General features: G+C 46.3%; 1 protein-coding gene across 11 annotated transcripts in view; it reads right to left on the bottom strand.

Annotated features, from left to right (window-relative positions):
* The window catches only part of LIN28B (lin-28 homolog B), a 100,959-nt gene extending 84,074 nt beyond the window's left edge, over nt 1-16,885 (bottom strand). For 2 of the 11 annotated variants that reach the window (XM_062624550.1, XM_062624568.1), the window contains exons 1-2: nt 16,775-16,885; nt 6,412-6,460 (exon numbers count right to left, since the gene is read on the bottom strand). In XM_062624550.1, coding sequence (XP_062480534.1) covers nt 6,412-6,448 — 37 coding nt within the window. In that variant the 5' untranslated portion in view covers nt 6,449-6,460; nt 16,775-16,885. Of the gene's footprint in view, nt 1-303; nt 682-838; nt 1,680-4,399; nt 5,773-6,411; nt 8,459-16,774 lie in introns of those variants that run through there. The other 9 variants (XM_062624541.1, XM_062624560.1, XM_062624529.1 and 6 more) reach the window with 8 other exon arrangements.
* Nucleotides 16,886-18,412: the final 1,527 nt, after the last annotated feature.

Here is an 18,412-nt window from a genome sequence, read left to right as displayed (position 1 = left end):
AACATGCTTTTGCCACTGTATGAAGGAGTTACTAGAGAAGAAGGGGGGGGGGGGGGGAAGAGCGAACAAAACAAAATCAAAAAAGCGAAAATAGTTCCTTTTTTCCTAAATCCTGAAATAAACAACCTTCTCCCCAAAATACTTAAAAAAAAAAAAAATCACCGGAGGCTACAGAGAGGAAACACTGCATACGGAGGCTCTCCTTCTCTTTGCCCAGGGCAGCCCGCGTTTCTGTACATACGTGTATTTTTCCATTTAACTCTATCTTTCAGTCACATAACAGCACGGAACGCGATACTTTACTTGAATATTGCTGGTTTAAGACCGATCCCATTTCTCAACAGAAATTCTCAGCCCAATTAGTCTCTCCTCGCAAGGCGCAGGACCGGGTGGGCGAGGGGGGAGGTCGGCCGAGGAGGGGTGGAGGAGACAGAATAAGCAAAATTGGGTAGATTGCACAACTGGTTATTGCACATGCAGCGCCGAAACCACTATTTTCCAACGTGGATCCATCCCTCCTTGGAATAAACTTTCGATTCAACTTGGGACAGGTGTACGGCCGTTTTCTCATCCCACCACTGCAACTGTGCTTAATCAAACAGGAACAATTCAAACAATAGCCCCCTGAAAGCTTTTCAAGTTGTGAATCGGTGTGGGCGGTACGGAACAGTTTCTGAGCGGGGTAACAATGGAGCTGGAGAAAGCCCCCTTGCGCGAGCTGCTAAAAAAGGGTAATGCAGAGTCGGGTTAAAAGGGGGAAGGGGGGGGGGGTAGGAAGAGGGAGAGAGAGAGCGAGAGAGCGAAAATCATAGTAAAACAATAGAAAAAGAAAATTAACCTTCGGCCATGTTGCCCCACGGGCCCTCTGCTCCAAACTCGTGAGATGAAAACTTTCCCTGTGGATCGAAGTGGTCTTCTGCATTAATCTAACATCCTGATTTTGAACGATCGCAAATTTAGCTCGCATGGTCTAATGTGCTTTCCCTCTTTTGATTTTTCCCCTTCTCTCTCGCTCCGTTTCTGGCCCCCTGCGCACACGTGACTCGCTCAATTACATGCTTTCTTGCTACTAATTTCACATCGGATCCTTAAGGGGTTGGCAGGAGGCAGGAGCAGCCAATCGCCATTTCAACGAGGCTGACACACCGAAATAATTTATGAATGAACAAGAAATTTCTAACGCGCCTTCCCCCCCCCCCCCCCCTTTTCGACAGCTAATCTGCACGCGTCCGTACGGGAAACCGAGATGACGTATAACCGTGGGGTTTCTGCTCTCCCGTGCGCGCACAAATACGTAGGAAGCGCCCTGGGAACAGTGCACACCCGCAGGGGCGGGCGGCCAGGGGGGCTGGGGGGGCGGGCATACACAAGGATGCAAGGCGCCTACGGACAAGGTACACGCGTGTGCGCAGACGTGCGCTGAAGTACGCGGGGAGGCGGCTGTGGTGCGCATCATTTATCCCACATTTAAATCAAAAGCGCGCCTGAAAGGCGGAATCACCTTAATATGGACCAGAAAGCGCGGAGGTTTGGCGTTTCAAACCATTTCTGGAGGGGGATGGGGCGAGGAATTGTACTTCACAGGTTTCTCCGCCATCTCTTTCCGGGGGAGGGGATGTGATTAATGACTTCCTAAATAAGAACCCAGCTTTCAAGCCTAGTATTGGAGTGAACCTCTATCAGCAGCGAGGAGAGGACTGATAGAAAATGATTTGCTAGAGAGGAGGAAGGCGAAAAAAAAAAAACGGAGGAAGAAGACAAAGAGGGGAGAATAGTGCTGACTGGGGATTGCTGGTTTAAGTCTTCACTGCCAGCGGGAAGGGGGATCCAATTCGGATAAGCAGCGTGTGCCATGGGACGGGCTTGGTAACCGCCCCCGTTACCACGGCGCTGCCCCTCGGCTCGCCCCAGTACCGGGTGCCGGCCCCCAGCACGCCCTCGCTAGTGCTGCTCTTCGGCCAAACGCTTGTTTTAAAAAGTATTTTCAGAAACGTAAAAAAACCACAACCAAACAAAAAAACCCAACTAAGCCCTAATTAGGTGAGATTCCGGTTTATTTTTCATTTTCCCTATCTCCTTAGGTGTAAAGGTACGGATAAAGGCATGAAAACATCACATTTGCCTCTTCTGTCCTCACCGCCACCTCCTCGCATGTAACCTCACTTTACATCCAGTATAGTATAACCTTTAAACGTTGCCCAAGCCTTGTTAAAACCTGGGTTCAATTCTTTCTTATTAAAATCTCTCCCTACCCCGGCACCCTCTCTTATCCCAAGGACACACACAAACAAAAGCCAAAGCCCAAACGGATCCGCGAAGAACCTGAGCACAAGGGGCTATGCATTTGCAAGGCACTTGCTGTTGTTTGGGAAGTGGCGTCCATGAGTCTGCCCAATTACGGGGGACGCCTTGGCCCCCCAGGGCCTGTTTACTCCTTTTGTTGCCTTTCGGGAAAGCGTAAATTCCCCTGCCAGCCCCTCACTCCTGTGTGAAACACCCAGGTGCTCAGCCTGACTGTTTTCTAGGAAGAAAAGAGAGTGGGCAAAAGCGTAGGAATATGACCAGCCTGGCAAGTGAAGCAGAAGCTTTAAATCCTGAAATTCCTTTGCAGTCTTCAACCGTAAATTTCCTATAGGTTATTTCAACAGTGGAGGTCGACTTCCTACACTGACCTGCCTTACCCATTCGTGCAACACACCACTTCTTTTTGCTTGTAACCTCCCTCCCCCCCTCGACAATAGCGATTATTTTACAATATTAAATCACCAGTAATTTTATATGCTTGAATCTTATGACCGGGACGATATCTAATATATAATAAATGTACGAGATTTTAACACGCGTGAAAACTCAGCTATGAACAACAAAGGTTACCGGAAGAAAATAAATAATAATAATGGGGAAAAAAAAAAGTTTACACCACTTATTTGAAGTGCCCAAGGCTACATTTCTTGTAGCAGAATGGCACATTTATTAAACACAAGCTCTCTCTGCCCCTTCCCTCCCAATAGACAGAAAGCAGTCTGGTTTATACCGTTTTAAGTCTTCGGGTTTTGTTTTTTGTTTGTTTGTTTTCTCAGATTGAGTTATTTTACCGACATTTGGTATATAAATTCTTTAGAGGCAAGAATACTGGTTAAGCAGATACAAACGAGCTGCTTAAGTTTATTAAATGAACTAAATGTCTTGTAAGCAAATTTATGTTAAAACAAAATTCAGTATATGTTCTTTGATGAATAAATGAAAGACTACAAACTGCGTACATAAATGAATGTAAAGATATTTGTTGCAAAGTATTTCTTACATTGCAAAATAAATACAGATTTTGTAAAATGGGGGGCCGTGGGGGAGAGGGGCAGATTTGCAATGGGTCTTTACTGAGATTTTCAGGCCTCCAGTATTAGTGGAATTAAGGTTGGGGTCACTGGACTGGTCACTGGTGTCAGATGTTATCGACTCATTCATTTCCTGCAAGGGACATCAGCCTTTCAAGTTTTGTGGAAGGTAGAGAGCTGTTGCCAGCTGGGAACTCTTCGGGAAGAAAAAAAAAAAAAAGAACCCAACCCACTAACACCCTTTTCCAAAATTCATTTGCAAAGGATCGGGGGGGGGGGGGTTGGGGGGGGGGATCGGGGGAGCCAAGAGGATAAAGACGGGGAAAAACCCTACAGAACAAGCCAGCTCTTGAAAAAATTAGTTTAATGGTTAATAGTTCACATATTAAAAAAGATATTTCTATCTTTTCTCTAAAGAGATGCTAATTTTGTTGAAGACAATTGTAGGCAGCTGAAATCCTTGTCTTTTTAAATGCACGGTAAAGACTCACTTGAAACTATGTAACCAAACCCAGTGGTGTTGAATTTCCTGTCACCTTCCTAAAACTTCTAAGTCTTAACTCTAGTTTGTTCTGTTTCCCAAAACAAAACAAGAAAACAAAAAAACACCACTTCCATAGAAAACAAAACGGGAGGGGGCGGGGGGAAGCCAACCAAACGACCGACCTGCGCGCATTTGAAACAAAACGCGTCTTTTACACTTGAAAGCAGAGCTCGGGGTGCTGCCCCGACTTCCCATATCAAAGCACAGACACCGTTTCTCGCCGGCGGGCAGGCAGGACGCGCAGGAAAGCCGCTGGAGCCACTCTGCTTCCCCCCCGCTACCCCTCCTTCGGTTGGTGGCATTACGCCGCGGGAGCCCCACGCTGGACCGCGCCGGCCCGCGCGCGCCGCTCCCGCTGACTCTTGACCGCATGGGAAGCCCGTCGTGCTTCCTACACGTTTTCTATCGAAATGGGCTCTTCCCAAGGCGGAGGGAGGGCCAGCGGGAGGCAAAGGGGACTTCCCGGCTGCTTCCTCAGGACAGGGGTCTCTGCTCAGCGTTCCCGCCAAAATTCTCTCACCTACAGTTTGGGCGCCAAACCCGCCTACCCTTTCCGCCGCCGCGAAGCGCCCGGCTCGAGGGCGCGGGTCGCCCCGGCCCGGAGAGGCCGCTTCCGATCGCTCCTCGCCCGCTGGGGCGCCGACGAGGGCGAAGGCCGGGCACCCACCGGGCGCGAGGCAGCTATCAGTGGCCGCAGGCGCGGCGGTTCCGTCCCCGCGACCCTCCCCCGGCGCGGGGCTTCGCCCTCGTTCCGTTGTGCGACACGTCATAAAATGCGGGGAATATGACGATGCGCCCTCCCGCACACTTCGGGGAGCAGGGTCGGTCATGCCCTGCCACCGCCCGGTTCTCCCCGTTTCCCTATTTCACGCTTGTTACCCTCCGTATTACTCCCGCAGGATTATTTTAAGATATTTTTAAACGAAACAGTTCCGACCCAGCTACACACTTCCCATCGCTAGGGACGGGATTTGCTCGACGTGCATCTGGGGAGTATGAAGTTACCGGTGTTATAACGGTGCCTTCGGGCCGCCCCGTCCCGGCCGACGGCTCTTTTCGGGAATCACCGTGCTAAAGCGCAGCGGGCGCCCCTATCTCTCACATACATCCCGCCCGCCGACTGGAGCCGTTGGGACCCCCCCCCAACGGCTGCCCCCGCGCGCCTCAGCCATTACTCCTGAAGTAGGCGCAGCGTGCGGCTCCACTCAGGGAGATGGGGCGGCCCTCGCTGCGGGATCCCACCGCGGTTTACCGGCGCCGCTACTTCAATTGACGGCCAAAGCGCGGTTTCGAAGACGCGCTTTGCTGGTATTCTCTGTGGAAATGGAACGCGGCGGTTGTCGGTGCCGCGCAGCCCTCTTGCACGGTCCACCGTGCCTCCCGCGGATCCCTCCCGGCAACGACGGCGGCCGGCCAGGGGAGTTTGTAATATACTAGAAACGGCTGTAACCCCGTTAGATCCGAGGGCAGGAAAACGCGGGAGGCACCACTCCGAGAGCTCAGCTACAGCGTGTGGTCTCACGTACGTTAACAGTCTCTCAGCTGTGGATTTGCAACTGATAGCGACCGCTTCCCCGGCGGATTTAAGGAGGCTTTAAATAGTCGACGTGGGAACCCGTCTGACAGGGCTAAAACTGCAGCGGAAACCGGCTCTTGCCAAGGGGACAGGTCGCACGAAGTAACCGCGCTGGCGGCTAACGGCTCGATCACCGCTTCGCCTCCCGCCATGTAGGCGCAGGACGACAAGCGGGCGGGTCGGTTCCCTGTGTGCGTGTCCCAGCAGAGCGCGCATCTTCCCCGCCCAGGGGCTCTCGCCCGCCGCACGGCCGGCCGGTAGCACGGGGAGCTCCTCCCGCCCCAACACACAGGTAAAACGTGAGGCCCGGGTTATCTGCTTCCTCAGTGAGCGCCTCCCGTCATACGGGAGCCGGGGCACGGACGGCATGCAAGTATGCTCAGGATGAACGCCCCTCCCTCGGGTAGGCAGCGCTGCTCCGCGGGGAGCTCCGCGCCCCCTATCCGCCACCTCGCGCATAAGCCGCCGCGGGCGGTCACGCCGGTGCCCGAGCAGGGAAAGGCAGGGAAGGGCCGGCATCGCTGTCGGCTGAGCTAAGCTTCAGGGAAGCGGTCGCGATCGGGGCGGGGGGCTGCGCGGCGGTAATGCCCCACTGGCGCTGTAACTTGGGAGAGGCATGAAAGTACCTCAATGACGTAAAATTTTAGTCGGGGACTGAGATGTACATGGCCATCGGTACATCTGGCATGTTGTGGTGGTGCTCCAACAGCGTCCTGACAGACGCGTGTGCTCTTACGGTTTACAGCATGTATCTGATGGTGGGTTACTGTAAATAAACTTTCCTTACATAATTGTTTATTTGTCTTACAGAAACTGAGTCAAGCAAGAACTCTAAAGCCTGTGCACTGCCACTCACCCTTCCTCAAGAACTCATTAGAGCCGGTGGGACAGAAGTGCTGCAGTAACTCAGTTTTATATACACAAAGTCAGCCAGGTAAAATGCTATAAAGACTGACCTGAGCCTGAGGAGACCTTCTTGAATGACTTCATCATCTTCTGAGGAACCTAAAATCAGAGAGCTGGAGTCAGTACTGTGTACATTGTACCAGAGTACCATATTTAATTACCTCTTTTCCAGTTTAACGGCTCATTAGGAGGCCATAAAATGCCAGGGCATTGACTCTGTGAAGTGACCTGTAAACTTATTAACTGTTTGAGTCTTACCTAGCTCATCAGAACCACAATGAGATAAACAAGGCATTAGATAAAAATCAGCCACTGATTTTTTTTTTTCCCCCCAAGCATCCATAAAGGGACTGCCTTTCATTAGTCTCCTATGAAAATGCAGTTGATGACAGCAGAAGGGAAAAACACAGATTTGCACAATATTGCAAGCTGTTTGTTTCCTTTATCAATATTTAATTGCAGTAGGTAACCTAAGAACTAGTGAGTTGTCTTTACTACACTTAAATTGTACAAAATAAACAGTCATGCCTTGTATGCGATTAAAAAACAAACCCAAATGATTCTTCAGGACTCTTCCATGTAACTCAATGCTAATTTATTATATTACTAGCGAAATGCTTTGTATTATATCAGTTATAAAACTGCAGGGCATAATATGTAATAATACTAAATTCTAAAACTTAATCTGAACAGTCATAAAAATACAGATGTGTGACTTGATCAAAGGTGATAGATGAAAGGTGTACTTTTGATCTACTTGAGCAAGACCTGGCTTATTTTGTATAATGCCAATAAGAATATCACACACAAAATGAGTGACACAGATGGTAGGAAGCATGAAGGAAAGACCTGGGTTTTGCAGCAGACTTGTTGCTTAGGCTGTCCAGTTTGTTAATCAATGAGAGATAAACAGATAGGAACATGCACAAACTCACCTGCTACAAGCCTCTCGTCAACCTCTACTATCTTTTGAATAATCTACTTTAATTAAAACCCACACAAAATCAACAAGGAATTGCAATATTCTCCTGTTAAGATATAAATCAAATTCTCTTTTAAAGAAAACTGAGATGAGTTCTTCAAATTTAAGAGCACATCCTGACAGTTATCCTCCTCTCTTACTAAAAAAACCCAGGATATTCTACTTGGAGTGAACAAGGCCAGAAGAATCACCAAAGACAAATTAGAATTGAACTTCTCTTAACTTCTTTGCCCCTACAGCCAGTTATCCTGAATCCTTTCGAAAACCAGGAATTGGAAAAGGGGATGGTACAATCTTTCTTTTCAGTACAACACCACTGGCAAGCTCTTCTTCTTGCCAGTTCTTCTTCTGCAATAACTTAAGTTTTACACTGGAATTGTGTGGACTTCTTTGCCTTGTATTAAACCTAGCTTTGTTTTTACACCTTCAAGCTCTGAAGCCCATTCTCTTGTGTCTGCTGCTTTGTTCTGCCAACCTGTAGCTATGTGCCTTTTGTGTCTTTCAGATTTACTTGCATTATTTATGCAACATAATGAAATATGCAAGCATAGAGTAAAGGATACGTTCTTGGCTTTGGCACGTAGTCTGCTTTAGTTTATGAAGGGATTAAAAATAAGTATTTGGGGAGCAAGGTCGGGACTCAAAGGGGTAAATTGTTGTTCTTAAAAATTATATCAGAAACAGCACAAGTAATAGTTTCCAGTATCGCGTTGCGTAACATGTTTGTAAGTATTACGTATTTGAGAGTGACAAATAATCAGATTATTAAGTAGAAAAGGGATGGCATTTTTTTATAAAGTTATTATGAACAGCTTCCCAATGCAATACACAAAACTTGGCAAAAGGGATGTCAGAAGAACATTCCAATTTAAATAGTTTAAATGAGAAACTAATTGGCTTGTATTTTACTGCATCCTACCAAAAGCTGTAAGTAAACAGTCCCTGACTTAAATGGAAGCAGCTTTGGGATCTGAAATAGCTCATGGTGAACCCTGCTATGCCTCCTTATGCTGTACAAAACAGAAAAGTGTTTTTTGGTGTTTAAGTTCTGAAACTATCTTGGAATTTACTTGAACTAAAAAAAAAAACAAAAAACAAAAAACAACAAAACCAGAAACAACTTTAGGACTTATGTACTAGAGAGTAAGAGGTTTTTACATAAAAAGTTACTTGCTTGGAAAGCAACTGTTGTTTTAACTATGTATTCGTGGCATGTGGAAGGCTACTGTAACAGTAAGCACAAAAAATAATGCAACAGAACACCGCATGGAATTAACTGCAGGATGGGAAATACAATGAAGAGAGTAGTATCCATAGTATCAATAAAGACCCACCAACAAAAGTAATCTACCTTTCCTTATAGGTAGCACATTCTGTAATTCACTTAATACCTTATATAGGTTATTTCTGACAACTTACTTTTCAATGGAAAATAAAAATACCTATTTAAAAAGAAAATAATTCTCTTTGATAAGCATTGTTTTGAATTCATTCACTTAAGCAAGTTTGCTGCCAAAAAGATTCAGAAACATAATCTGCTTGGATGAATGTAAAGCAGACATACATAGTTACCCCATTTAAATGTCATATGCTTTACTCAAAAAAAAAAAAAAAATTGAAAAATTAAACCTGTTTCTTTCACTCTCAGTGGCAGCCAGGGACTGATTGGTTCCAAAGAGTAAAGCCAGCAGTATTTTTTGAAAGAATTCTGGATACTATAAGTACAATCAGAGTGCGGAAGAACTATTTATTTTATAACAAACAGATATGACAGTGATGCAAGGGAATTGGGAAGAACATTCTGGTATTAAAGGAACTCTTCTACTTATCAGTAGTGAAGACATAAAGAGATGAATGTTGACAAGCATATACAAATTTTAAAACTCCATGTACAGAACCCAAGCATAAAACATCAGCTTTTTAAATTTATACACACACATAGGTCAGATATATTAACTGAGAAAATGCATTTTGTAATTAACAAACTTTGCCATCTATCTTTTGAACCAGTGAGTAAAAACTAGCTAATGCTTTATTCCCGTTTACAATTCTTGACTGCTGATAGAAGCACTATGCACATAGTATTTTGATTTCAAACATAACAAATTATTGTTATCTCATACTCTGAATTAAGCTAAGAGTATTTACATGGATTCCTTAATGTACAATTGTAAATAATGAATTTCATTCTGAGATGTTTTCATTGTTTTGATTCTTTTTTTCCTTTTTGTTTTATTCAGTAGAATATAGTTAGTTTGAAATGAATAAAGAAGGCAAATTAAAATTTCCTGAAATTGTGCACTCAGGTGTCAATGCCCTTCTATAACCCCAGGGTGGGGGTGGGGGCAGGAATTGAAAGCTTTTCTGATGCTATTCTGATTTTTTTTTTTACTTTTCTTCCATACCTTTCTTCTTACACCATGAAAATATTTTTCTATCAAGTGAAGATAAAAGCGTGTGTATGTGAGATGCCAAAACATTTAAAAAATACTTATTCAAGAAAATTAACTGAAGAAATAGCAAATTATAATTCAATCTTTCTTTACTAATTTCACCCAATTTTGTCATTCCTCTGAAGGAGGTAATTAGTTTGAAGTAAATAAAATAGCTGGGCAATAGTCCACGTCTGCTTTCCTGAGATCCAAAAAGGGGCTAAGCAAACCCTAGTTTTTTAGAAATAAAGTACACATTCTTGAGTATCAAACATCCTGTTATGCACCTTTTAACTGCATGTGAGACAGTCATTTGACTACAGTGAGAACAGGAAGAGACAAAGGTAAAATATGCTTCCACCGTTGTTATGAATCTGATTCTTTTGGGAGATGAAAGGGAGTAATAAGCCCCACGTTGTCAAAATCAGAGTCAATGAAAGCCTACCAGCTATTTAAATTGGATCAAAGTTTCTCTTTAAAAGTGAAACGTTACTATTACATTAATATTTACAATTATTTTAGCATTTAAAACTATTCAGATTCAAACTTTAATAATATGTACTTAAGGAACATGGTGAACAAAATTAGTTTTGTTTTAAGGGCTGAAATTAGGTATACACAATTCTCATATTTAGTGCACTTTAGTATAACCTGCAATTTCACATAGTCTGCATTTGAATGTACATATATTAAGCAACTATGATAATGATTTAATAAAAAGCAGTGTAAAATAAGTGTGTTTTAAACAGTGTTTTGTAAGATTCAAAGATTAATTTTTTTAAATACACAATTTCAAAATAAAACACACCAGCGTCTACTACTACTGTTTTTCTACTTCCTTAGTATTTAAAGTATTTTGTTCCCAGTTTACTGTTAGCATGGGTACATTGAAATTCCACACACTGATCTGCCACGAAGGAAATGAAACAATGAGAAAACTACCTTGTGATCTTATTACATTTGTTTTCAGACATTTTTCTTTGTATTTTTAAAATTAATTGGTTTCAGTATTTTGTAAAGAAAAAACCTTTAAAAGCTGCAATTCTTAAATCATAGTTAGATCAGCATATTTTTCAGAACTTGATCACTGATTTTAGTTATTTCTATGAGAAACTATAGAGTAAGATTTTATTTCCCCACTTGAGAACTATTTGCAAACAAAACAAAAATGAATCCCCGAAAAGATACTTGTTAAAGGCCATTATGGCAAAAAGGCAAATTCAGTATTTAAGTTTTTAGTTTAAAGAAAAGTGAAATTTTTCTTGATTGCTCCTGATTAATAAATTGTATGCGTATTGTTCACATTCAATGTAGAGATGTTCTATTTTTAATCCAGAATTGTACATGCTTTTTCCTCAATGCAAAACCATTATTAAACCAAGATTAAATACGTTCTGTAAACAAATGTGTAATTTCCAACTTTTGTTTATAAAAATACTCTAACCAATTAAGACTTTAACATCATCCCCTCAAAAATGATGGCACTACAGCCAGTTTTATTAAAAATACATATATGTTCTATAGAGTTTTGGGTTTATAACAACTGTAGTATGGTTTACTCAGACCTCTTTCCTGAGGTGTTTTACATTAAACTAATACTTGTTTTCACGGAATTTACACATCTTTCACATAACTTTCCCTTTGCGTAGAATTTTTGTTTTATTTGTACATGCCATTTACCTACAAAACACAGAATGTGCTTTCTTGGCTTGGGTCTTTTTTTTTTTAAATCACTGACTTATTACTTGTGAGTGTTAATAAAGGTGGATTTTTTTTTAATCACTTGTATTTCATAACATGCTCACCAAATATTGCTATGGATATTGTGGATTAAAACAATCAAAACAAAGGTTATAAAATTAAAACAACAGTGTCTGTAAAAGACTCATATAACACCAATTAAACACTCATTAAACATCTATATCCACTTTTCCTGAATAGTACAGGAGGTATGACATTTTTCTCATTTTAACAGGAGTGGCAGCAGTCCTGTATGTTATACCTCCTGACTACATCACTACTTAAAAAAACTAATCAAATAAAGTAATGCAATGGTCATTTTTTCCCATAAACTTTAGTGAAGATATGTCATTCATTCAAACAGAAAAAAATACACAGAAACACCAGTCATACATAACCAAAATCTCACAATCTCTTAAGAATTAAAATATTTTTAAAATCAGTGCACACATCAGTACTTGAAGTAGGTACAGGAGACACAGTGTCTGAAAGAAAAGCAAACCTTACAATGCAATACAAAAATACTAGTGAACACACAAATCTTAACAGTATAATTTGAGGGCATTATCCTAATACTGTGTGTAGTCTAAATATGTATCAAATGTTAGCTATAGAATATCTTTTAAATACCTTCAGAACATTTATGACAACATGGGTTAATGTAAATATGATATTATTAATATAAAGATTGAAACAATTCTTTCAAAATGTTAAGAACCCTGAATCTAAATTCGTGAAAAAAGACTACACTGCACAAAATAAAATGATAATCCCATACACACACTCATGAAAGAGTCAGCTTTTAGGTCTGTGTAATTGCTGCACAGGGACACACGCACTGCTACAGACTGGAGGTAGGACTTTGGGGAAGCAAGGTACTTTGTTAGAAATAGTAAGTATGTGCATGAATGCCAAACTGCATGGACCTGCAATTTAACTTTCTGTGAAATCATAGTATGGATTATCAGGATAGACACCCCCCTGCCTTTTTTCCCCAAGATCACTGATAAAGCAGAAGATGGCTACTATCTCAAGTACAGATACTAAATACAGAGTGTACAGAGTGTAGATTATTAGATGTTGAATTTAAAAATGTATTTAAACAGATTTAGACAGACCTACCAGTAGCACAAATAATTTCACAATATATCCACATTCAAGCAAAGAGGGAATTGTGTAAAACTACCTCTATTTCTGTTACTGGTGACTAGTTAAATATTACAGTCCTCGCTTTTCTGTATAATTAAGCTTTTGTTCAAGCATGAAAAAACTAGAAACTGATTGCTTGAAAATGAGCTGCATGACCTTTGTCCCAATTTGTCACCTCTGACCTTTAATTTGAAGACCCTGCATATCAATTTGTTCTATTTTTAGAAGCATAATGTTAAAACCTCTGTATATTTTTTTAAATTGTTATCCTCCCATGTGAAACACCCCAAGCTGTTTTTGTCTTTTTTTTTAGCCTCTACACACCAATCCAGAGTGGCATATTTACTTTTTATTGCACAACTGCATTTGCAACACCCAGGATGCAATTACAGAAAATGAACACTTGTCTCTGTGGTGAAAAAAAAAAGCTTGTTGTTTTTTTTTTTTTCTTTTTAATGTACTAGAAATGCTGGAGCACACTGATGTGAATTTAGAGAGAAAAAAATTTCCTAGAGCACACATCTTTCCAAATTTACTGTCTTTTCCTAGAGAGAGGAAGAAAGGGAAAAAAGCTGGTGTTTGTGTTGGTGCTGCCGCTCATGGGTAACTGTTTTTTCTTGAGCCGCCCCCTTACTAGGAATGGTTATTTTGTTCTCACGGATGACACGCTGTTTTGATATTAGCTTTCAGAATGCCCTTTCATGAACTCAACCTGTGGTTAAAAACAGCAAATAGCAAGTGCCTGTCTAGTTGTTGGTTTTGGCTGCACTTCCATTTTACATGGGTAACATTACGCTTCACAGGTTGCATACAAAACCCCCTTTTCTCCTGTCAGGGTCCCTTTCTGCAGAAGAGCACACTGCAGTATTTCTGCCATCGGTTTTCAATACCGGAGCGGTACCGCGGGTTCCACAAAGGCTTCTGGCGACACCACTTCCCTCCGTGAACGCTCGTGCAGGACGCGAGCACACCCGAGCGGAGCACAGGACGCAAGTGCAGCCCGCAGCCGTGCCCTAGACCGGCCGGACCTCCGGGCCGCAGGCTCCAGCCGGCACCAAGATGGCCGCGGGATTCAGCACCCCGGCCAGCGGCGCAGCGGAGGCGCGGCACCCCCCGTCCACCGCCCACGGCGGCCGCTGCCCGGGACCCGCCGCCGCCGCACGAGGGCCCGGGGGAGGAGGGGGAGGCAGGGTGCTGGCGGAGGAAAACGGGGTTCCTCCGGGAACCATCCCTCGCCCCGGCACCCTGCTCGGAACCTCGCCCGTGCGCTCGAGGGCGCGCTCCGCACCGCAGGCTCCAGCTGCGGTTCTAACGAAACACTACCGGCCAGTTAAGGGAAAAAGAACTAAAAGAAGAGGCAGAAATATCTTAACTGCTTGGTCTTTACAACCCACTTCTGTGCTCGGGGGCGCTACCTGAAGCACTGCTGGTGACCTGCCACTGCATCCTAGCAGCGGCCCGGGCAATAGCCTTTCAGGCCTAGGACGGACAGGGTCTAAGGTCACTGCCTTCGTTTATTTATCACCACTTTTCTGATTTTATAAATACATGATAACTAATATATTTTTAATTTATTTTTTTTAAATGTTTTTGAAAACTGAGATGGCATCACATGCCCTCTACAGAATGTATTATAAAAACAAAGACAGCTATTGTCAGACACACACAAGCAGTTTTTACTACAGCTGCATTTTTGTAACTACTACACAGGACAAATATCAGCTGTAATAACTACTTTTTCCACTACATATATGATTTGTTTCACTACAGCAAAGGAAACTTGGCTTCCTGGTGTATTAATAACTAAGGTAGTAATTTAATTCAATATTGATTCTTTCTCCTCTATACCAAGGGGGGGGGGGGGGGAAAATGCATCATTCTTTAAAGAACCATGGCTTAGTTACATATCTTAGAAATAGTTTTCCAAACAAAATTGTCAGTGCTGTATCCTGTGAAGCTTTAAGGTGTTTTTTAGTGTGGTTTCAAAAATAAATTAGTTTTGTAAAACAAAGCATGTAGGTATCAATCTAAATGCACTCCTGCATTTTAGCACAGTATTACAGATACCACTAAAACTATATATAGCTATATTTAAATGAAACAAACCCAAATGTAACTATAATTATTTCTTTAGTATCTGATGACTTGTGACAGGACATTTCTCCATACTTGCAATAATTAATAGTGCTTCCATGCAAGATGTGACATTCCAAACCAGGCTATTAGATGGGGGGGGGGGGGGAGGGAGGAAACAGCCCTGTGTATGGCCTATTTAAAAACAGCAGCAACATCAGTTACGTAAAGGAAAAGCGTGAAGTGTGTAAACACGCTGGCATCAGAGTGCACACTACTATTTCATCCCGTGACTATAAGAACGTTATGCATTATTTACTCACAGCCACTAACAAGTAAGAACTGGTAAAAGGGAAAAAGTAAATTAATCAAATTATCATATTAAAATGGATAGTTCCATTGTGGCAAAGCCAAGAGATATTTAAAATTAACCTTGGAGTTCGCAGATTCAGATACTTCGGGTTTGTATTTTTTAATAGCCTGGGCAAAATGATTACACACACTGCCACTGTTCGCGTATTTTCAATTTAATTTACAATTTTACCAGCTGTTCGCCTGCCCCACTGTACGATTTACTGCAGCCCAACCTCGGCAGCTGGGTGAAGCGGCCGCCGTCCAGCTCCGGACCGCTCGCCAAGGCACGGGCAGCAGCGGTGCGGGACCAGCGGCAGCGCAGGGCCGGCGGAGCCCCCGCCGAGGTGCCGCTCCGCCTCCCGCCGCGCCGCGGGCAGCCCCCCCGGCGCCCTACCCCCCCCCCCCCCCCCAACAACGCCCACTGGCCAAACCGACTCCGCTGCCGCCTCTCCCCCTGGGCGTGAAAACAGACAAGGAAAAACGAGGCGTTTGGAGACACTTCTGCACTTTATTTGTTCTCCTTCGCACTGGGACCCGTCGGCACCGGCAACTCCACCCCAGGGCCAGCCGTGAGGCTACATGTGACCGTTACCCACAAATCCCGCCCGGCGGCGGGACGCGCTCCCCGCACCGCCCTGGCCCTCTCCTCACAGCTCCGCGGGGCGGTCGCGACTGGCGGCCGGCTGCGACCCCGCACTCCCTGCGGCGCGGCAGGGAGCCATTCAAAATGGCGGCCCCGACATCGCTCACGTTAAAACCCCCCGCACCACGCATACGGCGCCGCGCGTGACACCCGGTAGCGGTGCCCACCCCTGTCCTTCGCCTCCCTCCGCCCCGGTGGTAGTTACCACAGGGCAGCCAAGACCCACGACCTTCGGGGCGCACCGCTGCGGCCCCATCCTCCGCTCCCCGGCCGCCTCACGGCGGACGCGCCGCCCAGGGGGTTCCATTCCGCCGTCCGTCCACTGTCCTCTCCGGCCTCCCCTTCCGCTGCGCCTATCGAGCCGCGGGAACTCAGCGTCGGTCCCCGCCCGCCCCACCGGCCGGTTATCGCCACCCGGCGGCCGCATTCCGGCCGCCCCCTGGCGTCGGGCTGCTGCACCGTCCCCGCGGCCGCTGCCCGGCCGTTATCTCGGCCCCGGCCGCCGCCGCGGCGCAGGCGAGTCTCGGCGGAGCGCTACTCCTCGCGCCCCTCTCGGCGGCGTGGGTGGGGAGCCTCCGTCCCCTCGCCCTTCCCTTACTACGACTGTTATTGTTCGCGTTTGACGTGCGGCGCGGCCCCGCACTCCCTATCCCGCGTCCTGGAGGGGGAGCGGCCACTCAGGTGCTGATATCCGAGCTGTCAGCTCCAGCGGTTGGGGGCTCCAGCTCCGCTCGAGGGCAGAGGAGAAGACGCGGAGCAGCTGCGGCGAAGGGAAAAAAGGTGCGAACCCGGAAGTACACCCGCCACGCCGCCGCCCGCAGGGAAACACCCGCGCCCAAACACAACAATGCGGAGTCGCTTCGCCGAAGCCAGCCGCAACTTTTCCTCCGGCACCAGGAAAAGACACCTGGCCCCCACTATCCCCCTCAACCCGTAGCCGCCCAGGACCGGCGGGAGGCGGACCCGCGGGGCGCCCGGGCAGGTGCGGCGCCAGCGGGAGGACGATACCCGCGGAGGTGAGGTGAAGGGAACTCTCTTACCTCCCGCACGCCATGGTGGCCGGGCTAAGCGGGGCTGCGGCTGCCGCGGTGGGGAAGCGAGCGCAGGGGCTGGGGGCGCGCACCCACCGACGGGCACCCCCGAGGGCTCTGACTTCCCGAGCAGCTGGGAGGACGGAACGGAGGAGGAGCAGGAGAAAGCCAGCCGCAGGGGCAGGAGGGAACCGGTGTTCACGCCGGGAAGCCGGCGGCATCCAGCGAGGAGGGGCGGCGGCTGTGGCGGGCAGACACGGCCCCGGCGCTGGCTCACGCCGCAGCCGCCGCGCACCTGCCCGCTGCCTGCCGCCCTCCCCGCCGGCGGGCGGGAGAGAGGAAGCCAGGCGGCTACGCGCGGGGGCGCTCGAGGGCAGCGCGAGCCGGAGGGCGGGGCGGCACCGCCCGCGCCCCCCGGGAGCCGCCCGCGCGCTGCCGTGGCAGCGCCCCCCAGTGGCGCGGTCTGCCCCTGCTTCGCCTTCCCGCCGCGCCCGCACGGCCTGGCCCGCTCACCGCACCCAGCCAACCTCCTCCCTTCACAGAGCGTGGAGGCACCTCCTTGTCTCACCGCCGGCGCGCGTGGTGGAGGTCATGTGGCTCCATCACAACGAGGGCTGGACTCGGCAGTCGGGTCCGCTTGCGCTGCTGTGTGCTTGCAAAATGCCGCGGGCAGGTAGTGCTTTGCTCTTGTGTGGAGGATCTCGCCCAGCAGAACACCACCTGCTGCAGCCGTGACATGCTGGTCGTGTGTCTTAGTCCTCATGATGTGCTGCCCACATCAGCAAAGCAGGCGTCTGGTGTACAACTGTTTTGTTAGGAGCTTGTCACTTTCCACTTGTCTTGAACCATGACTGGGTTCCTTTCCCAGCACGTGAGGCTTCCTGAATCCCAATTTTTTGTTTTTCTAGCACGTTCTGTGTATCCCCAATGATAGTTTATGTACCGTCGTGGACAGGTTTCATCCAAGTGTATGTAGTACATTGTTCTTGAAATAACAGGGTTAACTAAGCTTGGGTACCTATGGATTAGTGTTCCACATCTTTTTCCCCCCCATCCCCTCTGCACAGGCTCCAGCACTCCACAGTTCCCATAGGCACTACTGAAATGGAGATGGTTCCCAGTGGTGTGTACGTTAGCAAGCTTACCAGGCACTTGTGCTAAGGATTAGCCAAGTGGTAAGTTAAGCAGTGTGTAACTGGTGAAGTCACACCGTTTTTTCTCCATGTCCAGCAGACACAGATTAGCAGTCCCTTTTATCTGACCTCTGATTTTCATGACACTTAGCATCTTCATGTTGAATTTGGCTGAAATTGTAGAAAGGGTTTAAAAGGTTTTTGGGAGCAAAGAGGTGGATACTGTATGCAATTGTATTAAGGGACAGAGATAAACACGGGGCACGTGCAAAGGGCGTCTTTTTGAGTTGCTTATTTCCTGCTCTGTAGTAAGCCCAGTTCATGTAGGTTTCTATCACTAGGTATTAGTATGCCAGCCTTGATCACAACTTCCCATACTTGGGCTTTCCTGGATTTAATTTTTGAGGCTTCTGTAAGACTTTCAAGAATTTATCAGCACTTTTTTGTGGGCAATTAAGGGCCCATTTAGTGCTAAAATACTTACTGTGCATTGCTTTTTGACTTCTTTTTCACA

Source organism: Pezoporus occidentalis, unplaced genomic scaffold, assembly GCF_034315485.1.
Source record: "Pezoporus occidentalis ecotype Australia unplaced genomic scaffold, CSIRO_AGI_Poc_V1 ctg109, whole genome shotgun sequence".
Taxonomy (NCBI): domain Eukaryota; kingdom Metazoa; phylum Chordata; class Aves; order Psittaciformes; family Psittacidae; genus Pezoporus; species Pezoporus occidentalis.
The sequence above is the reverse complement of the archived record's forward strand: the minus strand, read 5'-3'. Positions and strand labels throughout refer to the sequence as shown.